This window comes from Artemia franciscana, chromosome 6, assembly GCF_032884065.1.
Source record: "Artemia franciscana chromosome 6, ASM3288406v1, whole genome shotgun sequence".
Lineage (NCBI taxonomy): Eukaryota > Metazoa > Arthropoda > Branchiopoda > Anostraca > Artemiidae > Artemia > Artemia franciscana.
The window spans coordinates 18,535,369-18,548,643 of record NC_088868.1 but is presented as its reverse complement, the minus strand read 5'-3'; the positions used below and the strand labels follow the sequence as shown (position 1 = coordinate 18,548,643).

At 31.7% G+C, this 13,275-nt stretch overlaps 1 protein-coding gene across 1 annotated transcript; it reads right to left on the bottom strand.

The window, feature by feature from the left end:
• Window positions 1–9,064: 9,064 nt before the first annotated feature.
• Window positions 9,065–9,781, bottom strand: LOC136028512 (protein angel homolog 2-like). The gene has a single exon (XM_065706355.1). It carries the CDS (start codon window positions 9,779–9,781, stop codon window positions 9,065–9,067), a length of 717 nt encoding a protein of 238 aa, XP_065562427.1.
• Between the last annotated feature and the right edge of the window lie 3,494 nt (window positions 9,782–13,275).

Here is a 13,275-nt window from a genome sequence, read left to right as displayed (position 1 = left end):
AATTTTATGATTGCATATGGTAAAGAATGTGATTAAAGTCTCTTTTCCTATTTCAAAAGTTTTAGTTTTCGAGGGTAATAGCTACCTATGTTGAAAAAATGAAGATATTAGTAAATTTTTGATTGCACATGGTAAAGAATGTGATTAAAGGCTCTTTTCCTATTTCAAAAGTTTTAGTTTTCGAGGGTAATAGCTACATATGTTGAAAAAATGAAGATATTAGACAATTTTATGATTGCACATGGTAAAGAATGTGATTAAAGGCTCTTTTCCTATTTCAAAAGTTTTAGTTTTCGAGGGTAATAGCTACGTGTGTTGAAAAAATGAAGATATTAGACTATTTTATGATTGCAAATGGTAAAGAATGTGATTAAAGGCTCTTTTCCTGTTTCAAAAGTTTTAGTTTTCGAGGGTAATAGCTACGTATGTTGAAAAAATGAAGATATTAGACTATTTTATGATTGCAAATGGTAAAGAATGTGATTAAAGGCTCTTTTCCTATTTCAAAAGTTTTAGTTTTCGAGGGTAATAGCTACGTATGTTGAAAAAATGAAGATATTAGACTATTTTATGATTGCAAATGGTAAAGAATGTGATTAAAGGCTCTTTTCCTGTTTCAAAAGTTTTAGTTTTCGAGGGTAATAGCTACGTATGTTGAAAAAAATGAAGATATTAGACTATTTTATGATTGCACATGGTAAAGAATGTGATTAAAGGCTCTTTTCCTATTTCAAAAGTTTTAGTTTTCGGGGGTAAGAGCTACGTATGTTGAAAAAATGAAGATATTAGACTATTTTATGATTGCAAATGGTAAAGAATGTGATTAAAGGCTCTTTTCCTATTTCAAAAGTTTTAGTTTTCGAGGGTAATAGCTATGTCTGTGGAAAAAATGAAGATATTAGACTATTTTATGATTGCACATGGTAAAGAATGTGATTAAAGGCTCTTTTTCCATTTCAAAAGGTTTAGTTTTCGAGGGTAATAGCTACGTATGTTGAAAAAATGAAGATATTAGACTATTTTATGATTGCAAATGGTAAAGAATAAGATTAAAGGCTCTTTTCCTATGTCAAAAGTTTTAGTTTTCGAGGGTAATAGCTACGTATGTTGAAAAAATGAAGATATTAGACAATTTTATGATTGCACATGGTAAAGAATGTGATTAAAGGCTCTTTTCCTATTTCAAAAGTTTTAGTTTTCGAGGGTAATAGCTACGTATGTTGAAAAAATGAAGATATTAGACTATTTTATGATTGCACATGGTAAAGAATGTGATTAAAGGCTCTTTTCCTATTTCAAAAGTTTTAGTTTTCGAGGGTATATAGCTAGGTCTGTGGAAAAAATGAAGATATTAGACTATTTTATGATTGCAAATGGTAAAGAATGTGTTTAAAGGCTGTTTTCCTATTTCAAAAGTTCTAGTTTTCGAGGGCAATAGCTACGTATGTAGAAAAAATGAAGATATTAGACAATTTTATGATTGCAAATTGTAAAGAATGTGATTAAAGGCTCTTTTTCCATTTCAAAAGGTTTAGTTTTCGAGGGTAATAGCTACGTATGTTGAAAAAATGAAGATATTAGACTATTTTATGATTGCAAATGGTAAAGAATAAGATTAAAGGCTCTTTTCCTATGTCAAAAGTTTTAGTTTTCGAGGGTAATAGCTACGTATGTTGAAAAAATGAAGATATTAGACAATTTTATGATTGCACATGGTAAAGAATGTGATTAAAGGCTCTTTTCCTATGTCAAAAGTTTTAGTTTTCGAGGGTAATAGCAACGTATGTTGAAAAAATGAAGATATTAGACTATTTTATGATTGCACATGGTAAAGAATGTGATTAAAGGCTCTTTTCCTATTTCAAAAGTTTTAGTTTTCGAGGGTAATAGCTACGTATGTTGAAAAAATGAAGATATTAGACTATTTTATGATTGTAAATGGTAAAGAATCTGATTAAAGGCTCTTTTCCTATTTCAAAAGTTTTAGTTTTCGGGGTAATAGCTACGTATGTTGCAAAAATGAAGATATTAGACTATTTTATGATTGCAAATGGTGTTACGGGGGGGGGTTCTTATGAAATTTGTTCGACTTCTTATAGTTTTACTGGTTGCTTATAAGGTTTGCTTGATTTCGTATATGGTTTAAGTTGTTTGTAATATGGGAGCCTTATAGTTAATGGATATAGATTGGGAGGGTTCTATTGACCAGTCTCTATAACCCTGGAGACGAACTCATCATCATGACGTTTAGGTTTGCCGAGATGGGCAGATTCCCTTGGGAACGTACCAACAGACAATAGGAACTGTACCTGTACCTTAATTCAAAGACAAACACAATTATTGACAATATTTTTATTTTCTTACTTCATATACAACTCCAGGTAAAACGGCTCCAATAATTGGTATAACAAGTGCATCAAAGAGTGTCTACCAAAAAACTGAATTCTACACCTAACTTTTAGTTCACCTTATATATCCCGAATCAATCCGGATTTCTAAATTAAGCACAGGGTATACTGACCTCAGAAGAGTTGCAACACAACTCTTTTTTTTGACTATACAACATATGGCTTAACCTCCTTGCAAAGATCTATTATAACGAGGGTTTTCACCTTCAGTTTGTTGACCAGACCAGATGTAGAAATCTGGTTTCTAATTGGCTTTATTCAAAAGTTTGAATCTAATTTTGGTAGTCAAAAAAGTATCATTTTTCGCTTGAAGGAAGATTTGTACCAAAGGTAAAAAGTATCGTTTTTTGCCTGTTATAAAACTTGTACTAAAAAAAGCACAAATCCTATGAGGTGATTAACTTTTACTTTAAAATCTTTATATGTATAAGAGATTCTTATTTTAAAACTTTCTAAAATAAATGAATGAGAGATTTGGTTTTGAGTTCTGAAAGGGGGAGGGGGTTTGCTGGTCCATATGTTACATATCCCCTATCCCGCTGTAGATTGACGCCCTCGTCAATCAGAACATTCCCTGTCCTTAAGTTTTATTTTTCATACAGTTTCTTATTGTCAAAATATTTTTATTTTAATTCTTTCACCACAAAAATGATTATTTAAAGAAAACGTATATATTCCTACACCTTTAATTAACCTACACCTTGCACTTGAATTACATTAATACATCACTTGACATTAATAAGGTATATACTTGAATACCTGGTTTCACAAAAAAATTTTTTGTATTTATTTAGTTTTCAACTGATTCCAGGTATTCTTACAATAAAGCTAAAAATATACAACGTTACATAAAAAGTATTTCCACTTGCACTTTTATTAAGTTCCAACTACTCAATACTTGGCACTTTTTAATTGTTCACCATTTACTATTTTTGGAATATTATACACCAATCACAATTCTCGTGTCCTTGCCCTATCCACTGATTGAATTAATATAATGTCACTTCTTTAGTTATCACCCTTAAGTTTTTTTTTTGTTTCTTAAAAATTTTGCATCCGTACAGTCAGTCTTTCTATAACGCTTTTTCAAAATGGGAAGTGCAAGACTAGGAATACCTATCCCCTAGGAGTTTAAGTACAAATGTACGCCTGGTACTACGGTTCTTCCATTCCTTTCCCGCTCCCTTCTGCATTTTAAGCGTTATTGGACTGAGGTAGTTCTTAAAACCTTACTTTGTGGTTGATTCCAAAGTTTATAAGATTAGAATTTTCTGATTTAAATCTTCACTGGGTCTGATGTTGTTGATATCGGGTCTTCGTGTTGTGTTTCGTTACCATCTATGGTGCCTTCGCTGATATGCTGTGGTTGTATTGTGGCTGGATGTTACGCCTTCTCTATTTTGCGATGTCCCATTAAAAGATGAAAATGATTGCAGTATGGTAGATGGCGTTCTCTGAGGTGTTATGTGGGTGATAGCTTTTTGGTTGAATCATGTGTTTTCGGGCATTCCTTGGCGGTTGACGAATCATGATAGGTGTTTTCCAGTTTTCGACCATTATGTAGTGTCGGTCAATTACCAATTTCTGTAATGAAAAAATTTCCAGGCAGAATCATATGGTTATTAAATAGAATAGTAACAACATTATATAATTGTAAAAACGATGGTTATGATTAACATTGATATTGGGACATTTATATGATAGGCATATGATTATGTGATTAAACAAGTAACACTGTTTAAAGGCGTTGATTATGCACAAGATTAATTTGGAGGTTTTTTTTTTTTTTATATTTCTAGTTCTTTATACTCCCAACGCAAGACTTTGTAGAAAAGAAACGTCTATTTCTAGCGTCATAGCCTTTCTATTGCCATGCGTTAGGAATATTTAGTTTAGCAACACAATATCAAAAATTACAAGAGACAACCTCCATTCTCTTGTTTACATTAAGAAGGGACAAGTGATTAAACTTGTCAGAGGTCTAGATCTTACATAAAAATTATCTGCCAAATATTTATATTACTGATGTATTTCCGCCAAAAAGTAATACAATTAAATCGTATCTTAGCCTTCTAGCTGTAATACACCAACAATATTTATTAAAGCAGGGACTGGTTATATGAATATATGGGAAAAGACCTCGATTTTCCCATGCTGTTATAACCTCCCTTTATAATGGCTTAAATATCATCCGGGGCTGTAGGGTTTAGTTGATGCATTTCCTGAGCATCAATCGCATCGTTTTTTATCGTTTTTCGTCTCAAGAGCTTTCCATAATTTACTGTGAGTAGCGCTCTTATTGTTAGAGATATAAGAAATACCAAAAATATGGTTATTATTATATTGTACCAGGAATTTGGCGAGAATAGTCCATATTGACTTTCTACGTACTTTAGTCTTTGGTCTTCTGTCGTGAACAACGGTATTTGTAGGTCTAATGCCTCTTTTATTTTTGCTAGCTGCATAGTACCCTTAATTTTCTCTATTTTGGGCCAAATTGATATTTTTGATTCTTCGTTGTTCATGTTTGGTATCGTAAAAGACAAATTTATTCCTTGGAAATTTATTATTTTTGGGCTCACAACGTTTGTGCTAGTTGTGATCAAAGGTGTTTGTACAGTTGTTTCCTTTGTCACGAGTCGGCAACCTTGTTTTATTGTTATTGTTCCAACGTCCTGTAATAGTATTTCGGTTCGATAACTGGGGTCAATTTTTTCTGTATTGTTATAGCATGAAAGAGTTCCCACTGTCTTTCTAGGTACTGTAAAAAGCCATAAATCATTTCGTAAATTAATGAAGATTTCTCTCTTTGTGCTTCCTACTAAAGCATCACATGAGTTGGGAATATCTTGTTGTTGTGATTCCTTTAGGAAGAGATCTAATATGCAAGATCCGATTTTTACATTATATATAGGTAGCGTTAGTTGGCAGACTAAATTTTTAAAAGAAACGCATTCTTTTAAATCCTGTGAATTGGCGAGTGTATATTTCCTTCTGTCTTGATCAATTAGCATATATTCTGCTTCAGGCGTAATGCTCATGAAGGAATTGGTCTCTTTAATATTAATTGGAAAAGTAGATATTTTGTATAGATCAAATATGGACTGTTGGTTAATTAATGGGATTGTTACGACAGCAAACAGTTGTTCATTAATTTCGGTGATATGTACCTTTAGTTTGGTATAATATAAAAACAAGTTAGCTACTTCTGGTTCTACTGGTAAGTGGAGACCAAATGTTAAGTGAGTTTTTATTTCACTTAGGATGTTTTTAAGGTCAGAGGGATCTACTAAGTCGTAAGAAAGGCTTCCTCCTGTTAACTCAAATAATGCGAATTCAAATTTACTGACATCAGTAGCCAAGTTCAACAAAGACATAATAACAATGTCTAGTGATACCATTGTTAAGCTAGAATCGGAGATTACTCTGTCTACTTCATTTTTCAAATAATTCATTGTGCTGACCGTTCTTGAGATTTTTTTGGAAATGGCCTCAATTTTGTCTTTTTGATAGTTTGCTATACTTGCTTGTATTTTTTGTACATGGAGTGTTGTATTCATGGCTGTATTGAGCCTTTTAACATTATCTCTCAATATATTCAAATCTTCCTCGGTTGACAAACCGAATAATCGAGATGCAAGCTCTCCTACTATTGGGATTAAACTTGTTGACCTTTTATATTTACTCCTACGGAAAAATACTTCGAATATACGTGTTGTGCTTTGTTTAAGTTTTTGTATTTCTGTATTGAATAGTTCAAATAACGCTTCCAATCTTTGTCTATATAATATGATGAAGGCCTGGTGGGTTGATATTTTATGAGCATTTTCCATAGTTAATTCCGGGAGGGGTTCTAATTCAGTCTTCGCTGGTTCGTCAGCCATTGCTAGTCGTGCGCAAGTTTTTTTACCATCTATAGTCCAACATTCTCTCCAGTGGTTTTCATCTTGGCATTTTTTGTCCCCTTCCATGCATTCTGTTCTACTATAATCGGTGTAGACAAAAGGGATTTGCCATCTAACTTGTATTCTGCCTTTTTTGCTTGACGTCCAAATTAAACTAGTTGACCGATAGGGTTGCCTTACTGTTATTAAAATTTTATCATTCCTACTTGGTACTAGTACACTAGGGACAATTGTTGTAGTAATTTCTGATATCGAAGTGTCTAATTCTATTGGTTGTGGGTCAGTTGTCGTGGGGTTTGACGAGGGGAATGTTTCTTCCACTTCTGTTATTGGGGTATGTTCAGTTTCGATTGTTGTTGGAGTAAAATCAGTTTCTGCCGTTGTTTCCTCGTTCTGAGTATCGTATTTCCAGAAAGTAGTCGTTTCGTATTTTTTTGAGGTGCTTTTGGGGATTTCCATTAATCCTTTCGTGCTTTCTTCGGTATGTGGAATAAGGGAGGTTGTGTTTGATTTGGCAGCTTCCGTTGTAACGTTTATTATTCTACAAAAGTATTGACATTTAAACTTGTATTTCGGTTTGCTGGTACCATTAGTGGAATTTGACCCCACTTCGATGTTTTCTATACCTCTTATTATGTCTGGTATTTTGTTCGTTCGCGTTGCAAGGTTAGATACAATGCTTGTTGTTTGGGTTTCAATTGTGGCGGTTTGCTGTGTGTATGAGGAAATACTGGTTATATCTCTCGTTTCAACCTTCGTTGGTTTTATTTCAGATAAATTTATTTTGTCTTGAATTGGTCTGTTTTCAGCCCTGTTAACTTGTTTTGGTCCATTCCATAGTTCTTTGAAGAAATTCCATACAGTGGGTAATTCGTTCAATAATGCATATTGTCCATCGTAAAATTTTCTTTGTCTAAGTTGGGTCTTTATTGGCTCGATTGTATTTTGGGTCTCTTTATCGATATCCGAGTTTTGGTTTTCGTCAATTGACCTTTTTTTTCTATTATCTATGGCTTTTCCGAGTCCTATAGCTTTATCGATTTCGGCCAGTTTTGCATCAAAATCATCAATTACTTTCTTTATTTTGACTTTGGGATAGGTGGGAGATGGATAGGTAAGGGAAGGTATATCTTTCTTGGAAGGTATATCTTTCTTTTCTTTGTGGTTGCTTTTGCTTGCTTGCAGTCCCTTGTCTGATTTTAGAAATTGAAAAATTGATTCCCTTAAGTCATAGGTGTTCTTCTCTAGCCGTATTACTTGTTGGAATAAAGTTTCGAATGGCTTAGGGTCTAGTTTCATAAATATTTTCCACGCGTTGTTACTGGTCAGAAGTGAGTTCTCATGCTTGAAAATCACTCCATGTTTTATAATATCTTGTGTGTTGGAATGGACGTACAGGGTCATCAATATTGTTATCAACTTCATTATTTCTAGAAGAGTTATTTCAGTGATTAGCATAAATAATTTTTTTTTTTTTTTTTTCCTTTACCACTTCCACCCATATTAGGTGTTAATATTGTTAGTATATAACACAAACCGTCTAAGGTAAATTAATTTTTTCTTCTCCAAGGAAATAAATAATTTGTTTTTTCTACATATTATTTATAATTTACATTAAAGATAGGCCCTTTTTCATCAATTTCTTTAAATTCTGTTTTTAAAGATTCACGGGTCCTAAAATTTACTTCTAGTATATGGTCGCTGTTTTTTATATTAATATACATAAGATAATCAACAAGACATTTTGGTATTTTAAAATTTTCTAACGTATGGTTAATGTTAAATTTTTGCATAATTGTTCGTATTTTATTTCTGCATAGTCCTTTTAGACTTGTTTGATTAGTTGTATTGTAATTTATTTTATATTTTAATAATTTATAACCAAAAGAGGGATTGACACCTTCTACTATAGTTTCCGATACGATGATGTCTGTTCCTGGAAAAATTTCTGACCATAAGTATTGTTCATTTTGGTATAAACGTACCGTTAGTTTCTTTAACGCATCGTAATCTTCTCTAAGTAAAACGGGACAATGAACCTTTAAGGGTTCATTTTCTGTAATGTTAACATATTTGTTATAAACTGAGATAATCCAGTTTGATTTAATATATGATTCTAAGTCTTTTTCTACTATTATTAATATGAAATGTAAGGGCCAGATAATTGTGAAGTTATTTACATCACAAAAAATATCTAGATGTTCGATAATTAGTTCTTCTATTAGGGGGTGATTCTTCTTGGTAATTTTGTCAAGTATTGTTTTAAATGTTATTGATGAGAATTTTCTTATATATTCATAACCCTCCTTAACTACTTCTTCTGAAAATTGACAGTTTAACATTATGTTCATTATATCCCTGATTAAACGGTTTTTAAATATGATTGGTGTTCTTAAAAATTTATAATTTAGATTCTTTACTGCATCAATAATTAAGCTGTTCCACGTTGCTTCGTTTAATTCATAGTTAAACCTGTATAAATCGGGTAAACTATAATAGGTAGTACTAGGTTTTTGTTCTAGGAGGTTATATTGTGTTTCATTTTTTTTTAGATTAGGGTTACTTCGTGTTTTTTTTATAGGCATTTTGTTAGTTTTATTAATTAAGCAGAATATAACAATTTACCTGTTATTGTGGGAATAAGTTGTGGCTTATCTAGAAATAGTATTATATTAAATTAGAATTTAAATTAATTTATTTTTATAGGGTCTTTTATTAAAAAAAAATTTTTTTAACAAAGTATATTATTATTTATACGCAATTCCAACGAAATCTTGCTTCAAGATAATAATGGTCTGATCCATTTTGACTATTCGGTAATGGTCCTACTTTTAAGCAGTCCTTGTATGTTGGGAGACGAAGTCTTTCTAATAGTATTAATTCTTGTTTTTCATGTTTGTTGAATTTTTCGTCAATATTACTGTAGAGAATATAGTCAACTAAGTTGTGACAAGTCGAATTCAAACGAACTTTTGGAAATTCATCTGAATTATAAACACTTTTAAAGGCAAATTTATGCGTTAATGTACCGGATGAAAAAAATTCTTCTTCAATGCAGTTATCACGTTTTAGTTCTTGTAAGTATTGACAAGAATCAGAAATATAAAGCTCCTTTGGGAGGAAGGTTTTCCCAATTTTTTGTGAACCACAGTTAGTTAATTTTTTTATATCTAGATGTTCATACTTAAGCCTTCCTTGGCTTAAAAAAGAGTATAATTTGCTTGAAGGGGTGAAATTCAAATCACCACAAAGGATAACTGGAGGGTCGTTAGTTATTTTGCAAACAACGCGGTTAATTTCTGCTAGAAGTACTTGGAGTTGGGCTAAACGCACATCTTCTCTTTTGCGATTGTATAACAAATGTGTGTTTACAATGCATATCTGTTTATCCGGGTTCTTAAATGGGGTGAGAATAGAAATAAGTGCAATGTTATCTCGATTAAGTAAATCTATTCCATTCTTTAGCATTTCTAAGGAATGATTCTCTTTTAGACTAAATTTACATTTTTTAAAAAAGTGGCACACCCATCAATCTTTTCTTGGGTTTTTTGTTTAAACACTCCGTCATACCCCTGAGATTGAAAATACGATAAGTAGGTATTATAATAGTAGTCAGCATCCACTTCCTGTAAGCATACAATATCTGCATTTGACATTTTGAATTGGTTAAAAAGTCTTTTTTTTCCTATCTGGCCATTTTAAATTTTCTTCGTTACAATTATGGTACAAATACGGCATTGTTTCGATATATCCTTGAGCTAGTACATTATATGACATAATTGTAAAATCTAAAGATTGAGTTTCTTGGTTTTCTTTTGGCCCTTGACAATCTTGGAGTTTCCCACTTTCTAATTTCCGTTAGATTCATTTTTTACAATCCTTCCGTTTTTTTTTGAACTACAAATCAGTACCGTTTTGTTTGAGTTTTACTAATTATTTGGTGTTAATCAGTATTATTATTAAGCAGTATATAAGTTTAAGGTTACCTGTTTGGCTTGGTATTCAGTTGATGATCTGGAAATATTATGGTGTTAATTTATTTATGTCAGAAGGACTCTGCGCGTCGTAACCATTTAATGGACATATTTATTAAGTATAAATTGATGTCTTGAGCTAGTTAATATTTTAAGTATTAACTAGGTTATTAGGTAAATAATAGTTTTTATAATGAATATAAAGTGATTATTTTTTTTTTTTTTTTTTATATAAATGTAAAATTATTGACAAAATAATTTGGTATCAATAAATTTTAAACCTACCACTGAGTGTATCTGTGATTGGTTACTTCTTTAAATGCCTTTGGAGAAGCTTCATTGTAATTGGTTAATCAAAAGATGGGTGGTAACTTTTCTTGACTTCTGAGATCGCTAGGCGGTTTTTAAATTCTTTTAAAACTGCTACAGATCTTTTAAATGCAATTACACTTTTGTCATGCGAAAAACGCTTGTAGGGTGTTATAATGCAAGTTCATTTCTTGGTTGTAAAAATTATTCTTACATTAGTAGACGTACCTTAAGGGTTATTTATTATACAATGCATATATTGTTATTTTTTATATGTCACGAGTCTATTAGATAAAACGTCTATTTGCGAATTTCACTTTCATACGTAACTGGCAATTTTGCCTTTCAGAGATCTGTAATTTTGCCAGGTTGCAAAATATGTTTCGTTTTCAATGCTAGTACGCGCAGATTGAGTTGTTCATACTTTAAGATTTTAGGATTTATACTATAATAGAATCGGCATTTTTTTTTTGCAAGACGAAGCTAAAATTTGGTAAGATTTAAATTTTTGTGCTTTTATTTTTTTTTTTGTTGCTGTCCTTTATTTTTTTTGTGTTTGTCTGGTGATAAAAATGGATTTTTTTTTTTTTTTTTTTTTTTTTTTTTATAAGGCTTATAATTCTTAAGTTGGTTAGTCTTATTCACAGACATATTTGGTTTGTGAGATGCTTATTTTTATATTTGTAAAAGAAAATTTTTATTTTTGATAAAAGGCATACATAGGTTAGTTGCTTTGCCGTTAGTGGCGTAAAGGGTTATTAAGTTTATAGCAATGATATATTACCTGTTAATTGTATTATCTATTATATATTCTCGTTCTCATTTCTTCCAGATTTCTTTAGTTGTTTTCTTTGTTGAATTTGATTTCGGATAATATTTGGTAATAATTTTCTTCGTTTTTTGGACTATTCATGGAACAGAACTGAATGCTTTTCGCGGTTTCGAATCCAAATTTCATGTTTTTAAAAATAGATGTTATTGATGGTGGTAGTTTTTTTGCCATCCTTCTTAGCCTCGCGACTTTTCTGAGATTTACTAACGTCAAATGAGGCTTCCAACATTCCTGGTCTGCGAGTTGTATTCCGGTTTTACTGATTTCTTTAGTAATTCTTTCTAAAAGAGGACTTAAGCGAGCTTTAAATTCTGCCTCATTATTTAACTGGGCATACAAAATTTGTTCTGAAAATTCTCCGACGCCTTGGAAGTCGAGTATTATTTGATTCTCACTGAGTTCCTGTTGAAAGGCAGATATTGCCTTCGCGAAAGCATTTTTTGTTAATTCGATTTCACTATTATTTTTTAGGTGGATGACCATTAGTGTAACGTGAAAAGTACTGTGTTGAATTAGGGCTTGCGATAAACTAGGGTCTATATTAATCATGTAGTTTTGTACCTCTGAGGCCTTTCTTTTTATTTGCGCGCTTTTGACTTGAATTGCGAAAAAATAATTTGGTGGTTGGTTACTCATTTTCCTTGACTTTCTTGGCAGATATCGCCCGGTTTCTAAAAAAATCAAGTTACATTAACTTAATGTTTTTTAAGTTGGTACTCTAATCCAATTCGTCTGAACCTCCAACGCACAATGTGTCGAAAAGTAATACATTTTGTATCATAGCCTTTCTATCATTATGCCTTGGAATATCCCAACTCGGAAATAGAGTAGTAAAATCACAGGAGACAATTTTTATTTCTGCACATTAGAAGGAAAGAAACGAGTAAAAGAAACTAATTTATCGATATTTTACTGTTTAAAAGTGATATTAGTTAGATAAAATTTGAACAATCTAGTTCATGGTCATTTGAAATATTTATTATTGGCCCTTGGCTTGAAAATTGATTTATTTCAGATTTTAACAGGTGTGGAGTCATAAAAGTCAATCGATATTCCTGGTTATTATTTCCACGAATATCTTCTATGTGTAGTAAATACCGTTTTAGGGTTTCAGGGAGTGCTAGGTTAGTTAACGTATAGTGAATGTTGGTTTTTTTCATCATAAAGCGTATGTTTTTTCTACACAATTCCTTTAGACTGGGGTTCTTTGGAGTAATACAAACTCTTTTGAAAATCAGTTGTTTGTGAAAACATAGCGGGCTTATGCAATTTATTATTTTTTCATATATTAGAATATCCTTTCCTTTTACTATTTTTGACCCAATGTTTTCATCTATTGTATAAAACTTAGTAATTAAGCGTTTTAATAGCTCGTATTGTCCTAGATATAAGTGATGAATAGAGTTATTAATCCAGTAATAATTTACATTGTTATTTTTGTAGATTTTAAGGAGTAGATCTTTGTTAAATAGCTTATAATCTACCTCCATTAGCATTTCTAGGAACTTTGAAGGCCAAGGTAGCTCGAAATTTTCTTCTTCAAGTGGTGTTAACCAAAAATTTTCACATATTAGGGACGCGATTAATGGATATTTCTTTTTGGGGATTGAGCAAAGAAGTACTGTAAAATTGTATAGGGCGAACCTGTGCCTGTATCCGTAGTCTTTTCTCATTACCTCTGGCGAAAAAGTACTTATTAGTAATATGACCATTATTTCAATTATCAAACTATCGCTAGGTATAATTGGAACGTGCAGTAAGGAACGAAGTAAGTCGTAACGCAAATTTTTTACTGCATTTTTTACTGCTGATTCTAAGATTTTTTCGTTCGTTTCATGGTTTATTTT

What these genes read in the sequence shown, in the direction of transcription:
- LOC136028512 (XM_065706355.1), bottom strand. Translation starts at nt 9,781, where the DNA reads ATGCTAAAGAATGGAATAGATTTACTTAATCGAGATAACATTGCACTT.